The following is a 16,620-nucleotide window of genomic DNA, read 5'->3' on the forward strand; positions in this document are numbered from 1 at the left end:
ATATACCTCCTATTTAGAAAATAGCAAAAGAAAGTGACTATATAATTTTAAATAGTAACTGTTGTATATGTATTCCAATTTAAAATAAAACTGTGGAATTTTCCTTGCTGGTCATCTTAAGTGGGAATAGATGACCAACAGGTCATGTTATGGATGAGAGACTCATCCGGGACCCTACAGATAAAAAGGGCCAGAGTCTGGATTAAGGCACAGGATTCCTGACTCTTAAGCCAGTGTTCTTTCTTCCACTACAATACACATCATTTTATGACCTGAAAAAGGAGTCTTCAACAGTATAAACCTAACGATTTGGGGTTAGACAAGAAGCAGGTGATGAGAAAGGGAGGCATCATCCCTGTATCCTCATGTCACTCAGTGCAACTCGTAGGGATGTCTCTCTGCTTTGTTTAAAGTCCAGCGATTAGTTCTGGGGTCCAAGAAATGCTTGTTCATTTCATAGGACCCGAGAGCCAGATATAGTTCCTTGGAGGAACTTTTATCAATTTCACTTTATTTCATTGTCCCTACTTTATGTACAGCTTAAAACCAAGAATGCCCACCAGGTTATAACGATAATTCCAAGTGAATAAAAAGCAAGAGCTCTCCAACAGCTTTGTTTGAAAGATTTTTAATAGATTTCTTTGTTGTTGTTGTTGTTTTCAGGCCGCACCGCACAGCATGCCGGATCTTAGTTCCCCAGCCAGGGATTGAACCCATGCCCCCTGCATTGGGAGCATGGAGTCTTAACCACTGGACTGCCAGGGAAGCCCCATAGATTTCTTTATCTACTTATTTTTTTAAATTCTTTCTGTATTTTCTTATTCCTTTAATATAATTTTGCAGTTATGGAGAGTGTATCTCTCCTCAAATCGCCAATCGCACAAAACAGCAAACAAATTGTATGTTTCGTTGGATTGACTGTGAGTTATTGAATTACCCTTTCCTCCCCATACTCCTCCCTTGGGATCATCCAGGAATGAAAGTAGTCAGGAAAGGAAAAGCAATCACTCAAGAATTCAGACATTAGAATGCAGGTGAAATTCAACTGTGGTAGATGTCTACAGGATGAGTTTGATTTTAATTAAAGCTCCAGATAGAATTATAAATGGAAACCATTCCACGTTCAGTTTTACTTGGCCGGGTCTTCTCCTTGTCCCAGTGGCGCTGAAATGCCAACTGTTTCTCACGTGTAAGCTGTGAATTCTGTTGAACCTGTGAGCTCATGTAATAGCTCTGGACTTCTTAGGATCCCTGAAAGAGGAGGGTGAGAAGGCAGGCGTGTTGGGTGTCAGGTTTCCCCGGGCACGTGAAGGATCAGGCCTACGAGCGAAGAAGTGTTCACGTCAGGACAAAGACCTGGGGGATTCTCAAGGTAGCAGGCTGGCGAGCGTGGCCTTTGACTAGCAGCCTCAGCTCTGCTCTTCTACTGACTTTGCAACCCTCAGCAGGTCATTTGACCCCTCTGAGCCTTACTGTTTAGAAAAAGGAGATTATAATATCTTACGGAGGCTTTGTGACTTTTAAGATGATGCAGTAAAGTTACTGAAACGCAGAGGCACTCAACAACTGACAGCAATGATGATGAGGACTCGTTCGCTCATACAATAAATATCGAGCAAGTGCTGTGCCCCATGCTGTCCGCTGTCCTGAGCACTGGGGACACAGCAGCGAACAAAACAGACCCAAGTCCCTGCCCCCACGGGGCTGACATTCTGTTGGGGAGACAGGTGATGAACAAGACACGTAAGTAAAAAGTTTAGTGAGTTAGATCATGATTGAAGTGCTAAAGAAAGAAAGGAAAGATGGGAACGAAGAGAAGAGGTTGTAATTCTAGAGGGGTGGTCAGGAAAGGCCTCCTCCAGAAGCTGAGTTCGTGTAAAGACCTGGAGAAGGTGAGGGAGAAGGGCGAGCGATTACCTGAGGGAAAAGCAGCTACAAGAGCCTGCTTGAGGCGGGAGTGCGCCTGACAAACTCCACAGGCCACCAGGAGACCGAGGGCCAGTGTGGAGTAAGCAAGGAGGAGAGCAAAAGGAAGTGGAAAGGTGAGGGGCCAAATCCAGCAGGGTCTGCGGTGCACAGGGAGAACTTTGGTTTCTGTTCTGAGTGTGGAGATGAGGGTCATGCGGAACAGCGTGACCTGATCTAATCGAAGTTGCAACACGGTCGCTAGGTTGCTGCCCGTGACGTGCTTCTGACTGCGGTGATGCTGCAGCTGTTGCTGTGGTGATAAGATGCAGGACAGGACTGGGGGGCAGAGAGTCGAGGCATCTGGTTTTGGAGGGCACAAGCCTGGAGAAGCAGAACACAGGACCCGTCCCCATGGCAGCTTTGTGCTTCCGCATTTAGATTGGGCTACCAGGGTTCAGAGAGAGGGGAGGAGATGGGCCTGACTCCTTGCCCCTTCACATGCCTCATCCAGCTGCTGACACGGACAGACGACTCTCCCCTTTACCTATTTTTTGCCTATACCTATATTTTGAATACATTTCTATCATGGCATGTATCACCCAGTATTGTATTTCCTTAAAGTCGGCTTCCCCAGATTTGCTCAACACATGTTTATCAATCACTAATTATGTGCAGGTGCTATGTTAGGTGGTAAATGTCCCGCAATGTGAAAGACTATAAAGGATTCAAAAACCACCCCCTCACATGGTCGTAAGAGCAAAATCAATTTAATCTTACATGTGTGGATGCACTTACGATTTGAGAAGGGACGAAGTGTGCTAGTTTCCAGCTGTATGATCGCCTTCTCCCTAGTTTGTTAGCTTAGGGATTTCCCACCCAGGTGTACATGGTGTATTATCTGAAGTCATTTAACCTGTGGACAATCACATTCTTGGAATGAGTAAATTCTCTGCAGGTGAAATTGGACAAACAACGCCAGTGACCTCTTTAGCTGCTCAAGTATTGGTCCAAAGGTTTAAAATAATAAGCTTCATTTTTCAATGAGTCTTGTTGGTGGACAGTATCAGCAGAGGTTGAGGTTAGAGGTATAATCCTCTTTGATGACTCGTTCAAGAGAATTAGTGTTAAACCTTTTGTAAATATGAATTGTTTTAAAAAGTTCTAATAATGATTTTTAGATAAACAGTGTGCATAATCGACATAAACTTAAGATTTAAGCAGGGCTTCCCTCATGGTGCAGTGGTTAAGAATCCACCTGCCAATGCAGGGGACACGGGTTCGAGTCCTGGTCCGGGAAGATCCCACATGCCGCAGAGCAACTAAGCCCGTGTGCCACAATTACTGAGCCTGCACTCTGGAGCCCGCGAGCCACAACTACTGAGCCCGTGTGCCACAGCTACTGAAGCCTGCATGCCTAGAGCTTACGCTCCGCAACAAGAGAAGCCACCACAATGAGAAGCCCATGCATTGCAACGAAGAGTAGCCCCTGCGCGCTGCAACTAGAGAAAGCCTGCATGCAGCAACGAAGACCCAATGCAGCCAAAATAATAATAATAAAGAAATTCATGAATCTTGATTGGTTCATAGATTTAAAAAAACAAAAGATTTATGCATTTAATTAGCCACAATAGATTGAAATCAATTGTGTTACCACTGCATCAGCAGATGCATCTCAATTTCTCATTTGTGATAATAAATGGAGACAACAGTATAGGTTATGGTGATTCACAGCCCTGTTTTAGCCAATAGCTTCAATTTTCTTGGCAACCAGGTGTACTATCTGAATTACCAACAAGTAGAACACCCACTGACACTGATGCTTCCAGATAGGAAGGCAGCATAAGGGCCAGCGGCAGAGGAGGAGGGGGTAACATGGGGGTCCCAGGTAATCCACAGACCAATATGGCAGCCCTTAATGTGGTTAGCTGAAAGGAGTTAGATGAGGGGTCTATACTTTGTGCCCAACCGGCTCAATTCCAGGCTCACTTGGGCCTATTGGGTAGAACCCCTGGGTAAATCCTAGCACCAAACAGGCCTCCTAGGACTCCTGTGATTCACTAGAAATCGCCTGGCCTCCCAGGGACAGTTGTGTTTATGGATGAATTGAAACACCCAAAGAACAGAAAGAACCCAGCTTGTTTGGATCACTGTATGTTCTCTGAACTGCCTCCGTGAATGTGGAAGTATTTTAATACAAAGGTATGAAATATACTAAGAACATACTAGAATGTAAACTCCAAGAAAGGAGAACATAAAGTTTGTTCCCTTCCTTGACATTTCACCAGTCCTAGAACAGCACCTGACACATGGTAGATGCTCAAAAGATATTTGGGATGAAAGAGTTTCTGACCTCTAGGAGTTTAAAACCTAGAAGAGGGGAGAGGGCATGGTCAGAAATACCCATGACAAAGGTAGTTCTATGGCTTGTCTCCAGGCAGGTAGAAATTGTTCAGAAGAGAAAGAGAGAGATTCAATCTGGGTTGATAAGGAGAAGTTTCATGATGGAGCCAGGGTCTTTGGAGGAAAAAGGAGGAAGAGGAAAAAAGAAACTGAAAATATAGGGTAAGGGCTTGGTGTTAGAGGAAATATCTAAAAGTCATCTCTGGTAGGGATTAAAACCCGAAGACAGCATGAATCAATCAGAGAGAGTTTGGAGAGATCTGAGAATCAATTTGTAGCGCAGGTGCCCAGCTGATGGTTGGTAAATAAATACCATACCAAAAAATCATCCCAGCCCCCACTTTTTTCAGTTTTAGTTATCAATAATTGTTTTTATTTTTCGGCCGCGCTGCGTGGCTTGCGGAATCTTAGTTCCCCGACCAGGGATCAAACCCAGCGCCCCGTAAGTGAAAGCGCCAAGTCCTAAGCACTGGACTGCCAGGGAATTTCCTGACTTGTTGAAAATAAGCACTTCAAGCCTCAAAATTCCGTACAAAGTGAAGAGATTATGAGAAACTCTGTAAATACAAAGTGTTATGGAAATAGTTTATCAGCACAGTGAACAATGACACTCTTTATGCCTTTCTTCCTCGTAACATTTGCTTTCACATTAAATCAGTCATGAGAAGAGCATGATATAAACTACACAAATGAGCTTTTCTTGACTTCCTTTTTTTTCCTTTTTTTTTTTTTTGCGATACGCGGGCCTCTCACTGTTGTGGCCTCTCCCGTTGCGGAGCACGCGCTCCGGACGTGCAGGCTCAGCGGCCATGGCTCACGGGCCCAGCCGCTCCGTGGCATGTGGGATCCTCCCGGACTGGGGCACGAACCCGTGTCCCCTGCATCGGCAGGCGGACTCTCAACCACTGCGCCACCAGGGAAGCCCTTGACTTCCTTTTTTATGTAAGAAATTGGTCATTTCCTAGGTCTCATTTCATTCTCATCTTATTGAAAACGTTAGCAAACAATACAGAGGGGGTTCAATTCTACACACTGGAATTTAAACGGGACTGTTGTATCTGTGGTGTTCGTCATTGCCCCCTCAGCTTTTAGCTCCATACCTGACACACAGTAGATGCTCAGTGAATCTTTGTTGCATGAGTGAACCAATACGAGGAGGTCCTGTGCACAAAGCTCTGGGGAGGCATTCTGGGGTAAGGAAAGATGGAGTCTAGGTTCCTATCTTCAGAGCTCACAGCCAAGCTGGGGATGGGGTGGGACTATGGACAGGGAATGGGCACTGTGTGCTGGGCACTGTTTAAGCCCTTTACTTGCATAAACTCACTTGATGCTCATGAAAGTCTCTGTGGTAAGTACTATCCTCATACAGAAGAGGAAACTGAGGCACAGTAAGATTAAATAACCTGGCTAAAGTCACACAGCTAGGAAGCAACAGAGCCAGATAGTCTGGTTCCAGAGCCCCAGCTCTTAAGCCTGAAGGTACACTGCAGCTCTTAGAGTTGTCCCTGGGTGCTGTGGGTAGCGGGGAGCAATCCAGGTGGAGGGACATCTGAGTTGCTGGTGTAGGGCCTTGAGGTTAGAGTGGGCCCGGTGTGTTTGGGGGAAAGGTGAATTTACAGAAGGTCGGCAGGGACAGTAGAATGAATAGAAAAGCAGGGGGAAATGACCAACGCCAAAGAAGAGCTAAATGAATCCTACCAAGATGTTAGAGTAGAATCTGATATAAATGGAAGTATCTTCATGATACATGATTTTTGATAACCGTAGCTACCACTTTTGAAATCCTACCGTAAGCCAGGAACCGTGTTTGCCAGTTCATGTGGCTCATCTCATTAATCCTCTCTGCAGCGCTGTGAGGCAGTGCTGTTATTATCCTTGCTTCATAAGGGAGACGTCTGAAGCCTGGAGAGAATAAGGGACTTCCTCCTTTAGGCTATTTGTCTGACTCCTCAGACTCTTAACCACCTCAGTTTAATGCCTCTCTGTTAAATGCCAAAAGATAGTTGAGGACGTGTGTATAGTGTGGTGTTTCTGTAAAAAGAAAAAAATATATATACAGGTCTTCTTTGACTTACAATGGGGTTACATCAAAATAAATTCATTGTAAGTTGACAATATCGTTAAGTCGAAAATGCATTTAATACATCTAACTTACTGAACTTAGCTTAGCTTAGCCCACCTTAAACATGCTCAGAACACTTACATTAGCCTACAGTTGGTCAAATCATCTAAAACGAAGTCTGTTTAATAATAGTGTTGAATATTTCATGTAATTTATCGACTACTATACTGCAAGCGAAAACAGGATGGTTGTAAGGTTACAGAATGGTTATCAGTGTATCAGTCATCTACCTTGGTGACCACGTGGCTGACTGGGAGCTGTGGCTGCTAGCTTGCCCAGCATCATGACTACACATCGCTAGTCCAGGAGAAGTTCAAAGTACAGTTTCTACTGAATGAATATCACTTGCACATCACTGTAAAGTAGAAAAATCGTAAATTGAACCATAGGAAGTCAGGGACCATCTGTATATGAAATTCATAAGCTACACTGTAAACAGGTGTTACCTTTGGAGAGTAACATGGACCATCTGTATATGAAATTCATAAGCTACACTGTAAACAGGTGTTACCTTTAGAGAGTAACATAGAGAGTAACATGGAGCCAGGGTAAGATTCACTTTTTCCCTTTCCCTTTACATACTTTCTGAATTATTTTCATCCTTTATCATAAACTAATGAATATATAGTGATTTAATAATAAATTAGTGAACATTATCTTAAAAATAAAGTATTAGTTTTAGCTAAAATAAAAGCTGGTGAGGACCAAATTCACAAAATTATTATAGGAATTTGGTTTATTTTATATATATTGAGACCTATTGAAGGTTTTTGAACATGGGGGCAATTCTGGAGAGTAATTATTGAAAAAAGAAAAAATACGGGTCAGGTTTGTTTACTTGCTTTTTGTTTTTGTTTTATTTTTTCCCTTTTTATTCCCTTTCATCATTATTGACACGCCACGGGATCAAACATTATTTCGCTCTGTTGGTTTCCAAAGCACTTCACCAACTTCTAACATAACACAGCAGTTACTTGATAATTACGTTTAGTGCTTGCTTCCTAAGCGCCAGAAGAGCAAGGGTTTCTGTCTGTTTTGTCCACTGTTACAGCCTTAGCTCCTGGAACAATTTCTGGCATACGGCAAGTGTTGAATCACTTTGTTGAATGAATTCCACTTTTCAATAGACTTTGTTTTTTATAGTGGTTTTAGGTTCACAGCAAAACAGAGCAGAAAGTAGAGAGCGTCTCCATATACCCCCTGCCCCTCACTGCCTCGCATAGCCTCTCCCATTACCAACATCCCCATCACAGTGGTGTATTTGTTACAACTGATGAACCTACAATGACACGTCATTATCACCCAAAGTCGATAGCTTATGTTAGGGCTTACGCTTGGTGTTGTATGTTCTGTGGTGTGATGTCATGTATCCAACCTTATAGTATCACACAGAATAGTGTCACTGTCCTAAACATCCTATGTGCTCTGCCAATTCTTCCCACCTATCTAACCACTCATCTTTCTATTGTTGCCATAATTTTGCCTTTTCCAGAATGTCATAGAGTTGGAATCGTTCCATATATAGCCTTTGGGGACTGGCTTCTTTCACTTAATAACGTGCATTTAAAGTTCTTCCATGCCTTTGCATGGACTGTTCATTTCTTTTTTAGTGCTGAATAATATTCCATTGTCCGGAGGTACCACCGTTTATTTACCCCATGAGTTAGCATTTTAGACAATAAAAAATAAATGAGGTAAGAAGAACGCAACTTCTAAAGGAATATAACAGTTGCTTTGAGGGACTTTGGATGGAGGTCGTGAGTGGTTGTGGATGGAAACCGAGTTCTTTCATCCCTTCAGCCTAGGTTTCCGAGCGCCCTCTGTGGGCAGGCTGAGGGCTGGAAGGTGTGGAGACAGGAGGCCATCCATCCCTGCCTTCTTGAAGTTGGCCATGGGAGTAGGGCGTGGCTGCAGCCGGTGGAGCGGGCTTTGCAGGAGTCCAGGCTAGGGCCCCGGGCCACTCACCTGTGGATCCTCATCTTTCCGAGCAGATCGAAGAAGGGGGCAAAGCGGACCTGGTGAGCTCCAAACTGCGGGCCGGGGACGAGGTGGTGCGCATCAACGCGGTGGTGCTGAGCAGCTCGCGGCGGGAGGCCGTTTCCCTGGTGAAAGGATCCTACAAGACCCTGCGGCTGCTGGTGCGCAGGTAGGCTGGGCGCGCGCCAGGTTCCTCCTCCGCCTCCCCCCGCCCTAAAGAGCTTGTTCTTTAAACCTCGCCACGTGGATCCTTATGGCGCCCCCCGCCCCTAGCCCGCGCGCAATTTTCCTTGCCCATCTTGCAGCTTGTGAAGATATTTCAGACGCTACGGTCTTGTGAAACCCTGGCTTTCCCAGCAGGGGCTGGCTTGGCAGGGTTCACTGTACTTTATCCATTTCCGGGCTTGATGAGACGTGACCCTGATCCCCGATGTGGTCAGACTCTATGAGGTGTCGTCTCCCTGTGGGACAGGAGAAAGCCATGGGCTTGCTGCCTTACGAGCATTCCATTAGCCTCACCCACCGGGGGGTCTGCGGGGTAGGTCATCAAAACAAGTGAATTCCCGCTTTGGTTTGGTTTGTTTTGTTTTTCTGGTCGCGATAGTGGTGGTTCCTCTGCTGGAAAAGGTTTGGCTTGTGATTGGTTATGATGCTTTAGAGTAAGAAGCTTCTTAGTTCCAGGAAAACAACTCGTGGTGAAGGAATTACATATGGAAAAGGAAAGGAAGTTAAAAATTTTTTTCAATCATTATTACAAGCCAAGCATTGCTGGAGATGTTTTATATTAACATAGGTAACTATGTTCATTGAACCTGCGCAAGAACCTGGTGAGATAGCTAGCATTATCCTCACTTTGTACGCAAGAGGTTAAGTACGTTACTGAAGGTGGCAGGGCTGGTGAGTGGAAGAGCGACGAAGGAGTCTAGATGCTTCTGGTTGAGCTTCACCAGGCCACCTGAGTGTTATTACTTTGACCTACTAGGTCCTGGGCTTACATATGTTTGGATATTTCTTCATTAATCAGGTTTTGGCTGTATCACATGACAAATAAATGTTATAATACTCGAGAATGTTTAAGTTGGTGGAACTTCAGGAGTCATTAACCAAACCATGCCGTTTTTTCGTTTTGTTTTGTTTTGTTTTGCGGTACGCGGGCTTCTCACTGTTGTGGCCTCTCCCGTTGCGGAGCACAGGCTCCGGACACGCAGGCTCAGCAGCCATGGCTCACGGTCCCAGCCGCTGCACGGCATGTGGGATCTTCCCGGACCGGGGCACGAACCCGTGTCCCCTGCATCGGCAGGCAGACTCTCAACCACTGCGCCACCAGGGAAGCCCCATGCCGTTTTTAAGATGTGAACAGTAAGCTGGTCTTCTCATCATGTCTCATATAGTCTCTTAGGGGACCACTTGCGCCTGCGTGCATTCACTCCTCAGGGGTGTGAGCCCTTGCTCAGGGGAACAGCAGCTCCTCCCAACCACAAAAACACAGCCGTGGGTGTGGTCCCACCACATCCCCAGGCTCTAGTGACTCTCCGCAGTGTGCTGGGCTGTGTCTGGTTTCTCTTCAGGGCTTGCTTCTCTGGTGGCCAGTGATGCAGAGTGGCTCAAAGTATAGGCACCAGAGTCAGATCAGGCCTGGGTTCAAATTCTAGGGCTGCCATCTTCCAGCTATGTGATCTTGGGCAAATTACTTAACCTTATTGAAGATTCAGTTTCCTTATTTTTGATTGGGGATTAAAATACCTACTTTACAAGGTGATCAGAATGCTTTAATGATATACCCTACGTGGTAACTCATGGTAACAACAGACGCTGCTGCCATTACTTTTATTATTATTGGCCAGCTCGAGGCACAGGTCCATTATTTGTGGGTCAAGATTTGAGTAAAGCAAGCAGTCATCCCAAACACAGTGGCCGATTTCTCAAATAGATGGGTTGGAAGGCTCAGAACCATTAGGTCTGTTCCATGTGCCCAGAAGAGTGTTGAAGGTTTTGAACTCACTTTGGCACTGGAACCCAAAGTCCAACTTGAGAACACTGGCATTTGTCTGCTGAGGATTGACAGCGGAATCCACCCTCTCGGTATGTTTCGATGGGACTCTGGTGGTAGGTTAACCTCCGGAGAGGGCTGCCCGGTTCCCAACTATGAAAAGTAGTCATGCTGGCTTCCAGTTATGCCTTCTAGTTGATGGTGACATGAGATTTGAATCACTTCCTCCAGCAGAACAGGCAACAGACAATCCTGGGGTTGAAATCTGTCCTTGTCGTTCGCAAATTGTGTGACTTTGGGCCTCTTTTATAAGCCTCAATTTTCTCATTTATAAAATAATAATAGGAAATCATAATTCCTGCCTCAAAAGGGCATTTTGAAGATTTAATGTATAAAGTATAAATACATAGTAGATGTGCAGTATTTGCTCATTATTATCCTGAATTGGGTTGGAGAGGCATGTGGCGATACGGACTATTGCCATATTATCAAATATGCTGGATGTCTGGTTATCAAGAAGCTCCCACCCTCACCCTTTTATCCCCTTCGTGAATTTACCACCATTAAGGGGCTGGTCCCCAACCTTACAGACCTGGTCATGACAAGTACAGAACTGGTCATGACAGTGCCCAGGATCTCACGGAATTTAGGAATGTTAATTCACATTGTCCAAACTCATAGGAAATTGAAGGATATGCACCAGAATGTCAACGCATTAACTCATTTTGAAGAAGACAGCTGTAAGTGGAATAAGTATCCCAAGGGGCCCAAGAATCAGTAAACTTTATCCCCACAGGAGAAAGGAAGGACCATAGGAAGTCTGTCCATAATTAGGTCAGGAGGTTGCGTGCTGATCTCAGACTCAAGAGTAAAGAGTGGGTCTGAGGCGCCAGAGTGTGCTGGCATCCGCGCTGATGGCCAGATGGCCCATCTTTCCATTGGAGACGCGTCTGCCAGGCGGGCCAGACGTTCGTGCTGCTGAATCAGAGCCCTTTCCTCTCTGGACCGCAGGGAATCCTTCTGCCAAAGTGCTCCTCTCCAGTCCCATTTCTTCTCTGCCCTCCACATCAAATCCCCTTTCTGATTGACACATTCTTTCTTTAGATATGCTAATGGGATCGATAAGGTTACTGAAGAGTCCTTGCACTCTCTGCTTCTGCTGTGGGAAACATTTTGTCTCTAAGATGCCTTTTGAATATGTCTTATCTCATCTATTATGTGTTGATTTTTATAGCTGAACTCTCTGAGTTTGAGGAGAAGGAGGCAGTCTTTATTTCTCACACATATTTAGAGATGGGGATTTATAAACATGCTTTGGTGGACATGGATAGACATTCCTCCCTTACATTACAGAGAACTGGGTAGAAGCCCCATGCTCTGGATCAATCTGGCTCTATGCTTAGTAGAGCTGTCACTTTCCTGAGAAGTCTTACCTTTATATCTTAGCCCATGCCATGTCCAGAGATTTCATTTCCTTACACTTGATTCTAACAGGGTGACTTGTTATTTCATTTACTAGATTTCCTTTTTTTTCCTAAGTGATCTCTATACTTTTAAAAAAGATTGAGGTGTCTTCCAGGAAACGTGATTGGGAGGTCTGCTTCCTGGAGAAATCATTTGCCTAGTGAAAATGTGTATATATATCAGCAGTTCCATCTGTACCTGCCTCCTTTTTTCTTAAAGTTAGTTTTGGGTGGGTGAGGGGAGCACCTCAGGTTGGGCAGGTTTCCTCATCCATCATAAATATGCCAGGAATGCAGAGCAGGGTAGTGGTGTTTATATAAGTTTTGAGGGTGTCTTACCCAGTGACCAAAAACAATCAAAAGTAAAAACACCTTCTTAAAAGGCTACAGTGACAAGAGAAAGGCAAAGTCTCAAGTGAGTTGTGGGTCAGTGACCTTAGAAGATCTGCTGACCCATAAAGAAGGCAGCATTTAGTCCTCTGGGAGGAGGGAGTGAAGGGGGTGATGTGGGTACTTATGAGGACAGAGAATGTGTCCGCTGCTGAGTACACAGGTCTGCAGCTAGTGGTGGATAAACGGAGAAGAAACGATAAAATGAGAAGTGAGCCAGAGAAAAGACCTTCGAAAAGGAAAACAAACATCTCTCAGTTGAAGGGAAACTGAAGAAGGAAAACCTTCGTGGAATGCAAGGACAGTACAAAGGATGTAAATTAAGAAAGCAGACATTACACAAATAAGAGTCAATACTCCAAACCCTCTGTAAAATCAACAGAGACTTTATTTGGCAGGTGGGTGTAAAATGCATGTCTTAGAGCCAGTAACATTTAGAATGAATGGAAACTAAAGACAAAGGAAAGGGTCTGCAGGTTTAATTTAAATCCCTGAGGGTGATTGCAAGGTGCTTTTCGTACAGGGAGTACTCGCTGCTGTTTGCAGAAAACCTAAATTTTAAATTAAAAAAATCAAAGGCTACATTTCCCTTTCAGAACAGACTGTTGGGGTTAATTGCTGGATAAGCATCTAACCTCATGTTTTCACCCTGAGTTGGGACTCTAATTCCTGTTTTGACTCAGATCATCAGAAAGGCACTGTAACCAATGGGGCATTGTAACCCCAATAAGAATGCCCCCAACCACCCACTTTTCTTGGTAAATCCAACCTCTCAACCTTCTGCATCAAGTTGCTACTTTTGCCAAATACTATCCTACTCCTAAGTTTGGTATCAATGGTTGGTTTGGCAAAGAAACATTGGGGGTATATTTCATGTTAACTGTTTTGTACTCTTGTTACAAGGCTCATGTAAGCCACTTGAAAGTCAGATTCTTTCTTTCTAGGAGAAAGGGTGCATGAGATGGTGATGCAAGTTTGACGCTGCCTGGAAAACAGTCATTTAATTTGATTCTTGCCTCAAAGGATTATTGTGAGAATTAAGTGAAAATATGTATGTTCAGTATATGGTGTAGGTGATTAAAGGATAAACTCTCCTGAGAATAAATTGCATATTTGTGAAATAAGTTACCTCTTGAAAGAAGCCCATTTTAATCTGTAAAACACAGCACAAGATTGGAGGTCCCAGTGAATAGGAAGGCTGTGTGGGGAAATGGTCTTTCTAGGCATAGGGGGCAGCATGTCTGATTCAGAACAGTACACAGAGGGTGGGGAAACATGAGCCCCTTTTTAAAATGAAATCTTACTCCTGAACTTTCCCACCATCCCTGCAAATTTGATACTGCTTCTCCCCTTCCCATTCATTTAGTCTATGAGTTGACGTGTTGGAAGGGAACGTTTATTTTTTATTTGACTGAATATATGTGCTCGTGCGTGAGGAGAAGAAGGGGGTAAAACTAGATCACATTTTACTGGGAAAAGTGAAATTGAGGAGAAAGGAGGGTTGAATTCGTAAAAACAAACAAACAAACAAACAATAAGCATTTGCCTAAAATATGTGTACTCCCAGGCTTCGTGACTTGCCCTGTGTTCAGACTGAGATTTCTGTCCTGAATCGGATCGTCAGAATTAGAAGGGGCCAGATTGAGAATCTAGGTTTTGTCACTTCACCCCACGGCTCTGCCTAGAGGTAGAAATGAGGGAACTGCACCCAAAGATGTGTAGGGACTCGCCCAGGGCCACATGCGAAGAGCCAAAATGAGGATGGAGGCCTCTGAGAAGCAGGTCTCGGAGCGTGTTGGCATCTCGAGCAGTGAGCTAGTGCTTTCCACCCAGCTGCCTCCTTCATTTAGAAATATTCGTGATACTTAAAAAACAGGCAAAAAGGGCTTCCCTGATGGCGCAGTGGTTAAGAATCCACCTGCCAATGCAGGGGACATGGGTTCGAGCCCTGGTCCGGGAAGATCCCACATGCCGGGGAGTAACTAAGCCCGTGCACCACAGCTACTGATCCTGCGCTCTAGAGCCCGCGAGCCCCAACTACTGAAGCCCATGCACCTAGAGCCCGTGCTCCGCAACAAGAGAAGCCACCCCTCACCGCACCTAGAGAAAGCCCGTGCGCAGCAACGAAGACCCAACTCAGCCCAAAATAAATAAATTAATTAAAAAGAAAACCAGGCAGAAAACATAACCAAGAAAAACCCAAATAGACTGATTTTTAATTTATCTAGGAAAAAGTGAAAGGAGAGGCGATTCCCCACTGACCTTGAACTTCCTGGGGAGTTCAGAGGAAATGCACCTCACTGCTTTGTGCACCCCACTGACTCTTTGACTCAAGGCCCTCCATCAGCCTCTGGAAATAAAACTACTTGTAGCCTTACAGCTGCTTCCTCCCTCGTAACAAAAATGGTGATGAAATTAAGTTCACCACCGCCTTCAGCCCATGCTCCCCCTGAGGAGACCATCCCACATTTCTGAGGGTTAGCATGGTGAGATGACATTATCGGAATGGAATGAGGTGGGTGGCTCACACACTTGCTACCTCCGTGTTAGGTTTCTCTGACCTTTTTATGTCTAGATTGAGTTGTGAGACTGTAGCTCACCCAGGATTTGCAAGTCAGTGATCTTGTAAGAAGTATCTGGTAATGAACGGAATGCTTTAAAGGCCTTTTGAAGAATGCAAAATGAACTATTCATAAAAAAAGGATTTTGCAAATCATTTCCTTTTCTAACTCATGGTTACATTTTATAAAACACACACACACACACACACACACACACACACACACACACACCCACCCCCCTGCCTGACTCTATTTCCTTAAAAAAGCAGCTGTATTCTTAAATCATCTTAATCTTACTCTGCTTAACCACCTAATGTCTCTTTTTAACTATTTTAAAGCAATTTAAAGAAATAGTTCATTAACAGCTTTAAAAAGTAAATTGAACAGAACTCCCTATTTTTAAAACAGCAAAGTTTGAAGGGAGGGTGGAAACTTTTCTAGAGCATAAAAAGCATCTGGGTTTTTTTTTTTTCCTCATAAATTGGCAATCTCTAAACCAGCCTGCACAGCACCAAGTTCCTGGTTCTCAGATGTGAGATGGCAAACAGCACGGGAAGAGAAGTCTGTATCATGGGGACTCCAGTTGGAGCTCGGCTGTGTGCTGGCCGTCGTACCATGAGGATAGCTCAATCCCTCTGAGACTTGAAGTTTCTTCTTAAAGTAGAGAACAGTAATAATATCTTCCCTACTGAGTTGCTGTAAGGGGAAAGTAAGACAGTGTTTATGAAAACGGTTCATTGGAATAAAATATTGAGTCATTATTCCATGAGAAGCTTCTGTTGTAGTCTCAGCTCAAGAAAATGTACCCGACTGCATACTCTTATGATTGTTTTATTTAATGCACTCATTTGACTTGTTTGTGCAGATGAGAACATAGGGCTTTAAAGTTTCTGATTATAACCTTTTCGCTAAGAGGAAGTGTAGTGTTAAAGATCGTACCAACGAGGTCCAAGTTCAGAATGAGGGTTTAAAGAAAAAGACCACGTGTGCTCTGGAGAACTTGAGTAGGAAGCATTCTGATTCTGAAACAAGTCAGCGCTCCTTGGCGGGAGACTGCATACAGAATAGGACCCTCTGACTGCAGAAGGGGGTTCTCGGGCAAGTGTCTTGCATCTCTTGGTGCATTGAATTAAATGGTCAGGTTCTATGGGCACATGTGTGTAGCACAGGCTGAGCAATTGGAAAAGATCGTGTTCTTTAGCACAATACGCGGCGTTTGGGGAAATGATGATGTCGCAAAACAGTTCTCAGGTGGACAGGCGGGAGCCTAGGACAAACAGAAAAGGAACAATCATCTTTTGACAGACAGCTGCAAAACTGTTCTTGAAGCTCCAAGTGCTCACCAGGTGCACAACAAATGTGGCTTCTTCTACCTCGCCTGGACACAGAAGCCACATGAGAAAGATTTTTGTCCCCTGTAAGTTCCAAGAATTGTCTCTCAAGATATAAAAGAGGGCCCCATGCTGTGTTCCATGGCTGAGTCCTCTGTGGAGGTGCAGGTAGGGGGTGTGCGAGTCCCAGTGCCCTCTGACGAGATCCCTGAGCTGTGGTGGTCCCCAGTATGGCGGCAGCATGGCTCTGAGCGTCCCGTGTGGTACCTCCCACCTCCATGCCTCCCTAACGCTTGTGATGACCCTCTCAGCCCCGCGGCCCACACTGGTACTTCACTTGTCCTTTCGCTCTTCTGCCCTCTTCAGTTTTTCACTTGTGCAAAGGCTGCAAATATCTGGGACGTGAATACAGATCCCCAGCTGCGGTACGGTTTGCATCCCATCTGAAGACCCAGGATTAGACTTCCCCAGAGGGGAA

At 44.7% G+C, this 16,620-nt stretch overlaps 1 protein-coding gene across 2 annotated transcripts in view; it reads left to right on the forward strand.

Moving 5' to 3' along the window:
* The window catches only part of SHROOM3 (shroom family member 3), a 322,222-nt gene that overhangs the window by 110,503 nt on the left and 195,099 nt on the right, over positions 1-16,620 (forward strand). For both annotated transcript variants that reach the window (XM_073805368.1, XM_073805369.1), the window contains exon 3: positions 8,422-8,576. In XM_073805368.1, the coding sequence (XP_073661469.1) occupies positions 8,422-8,576 (155 nt within the window). The remainder of the gene's footprint in view (positions 1-8,421; positions 8,577-16,620) is intronic.

Source organism: Tursiops truncatus, chromosome 5 (assembly GCF_011762595.2).
Source record: "Tursiops truncatus isolate mTurTru1 chromosome 5, mTurTru1.mat.Y, whole genome shotgun sequence".
Lineage (NCBI taxonomy): Eukaryota > Metazoa > Chordata > Mammalia > Artiodactyla > Delphinidae > Tursiops > Tursiops truncatus.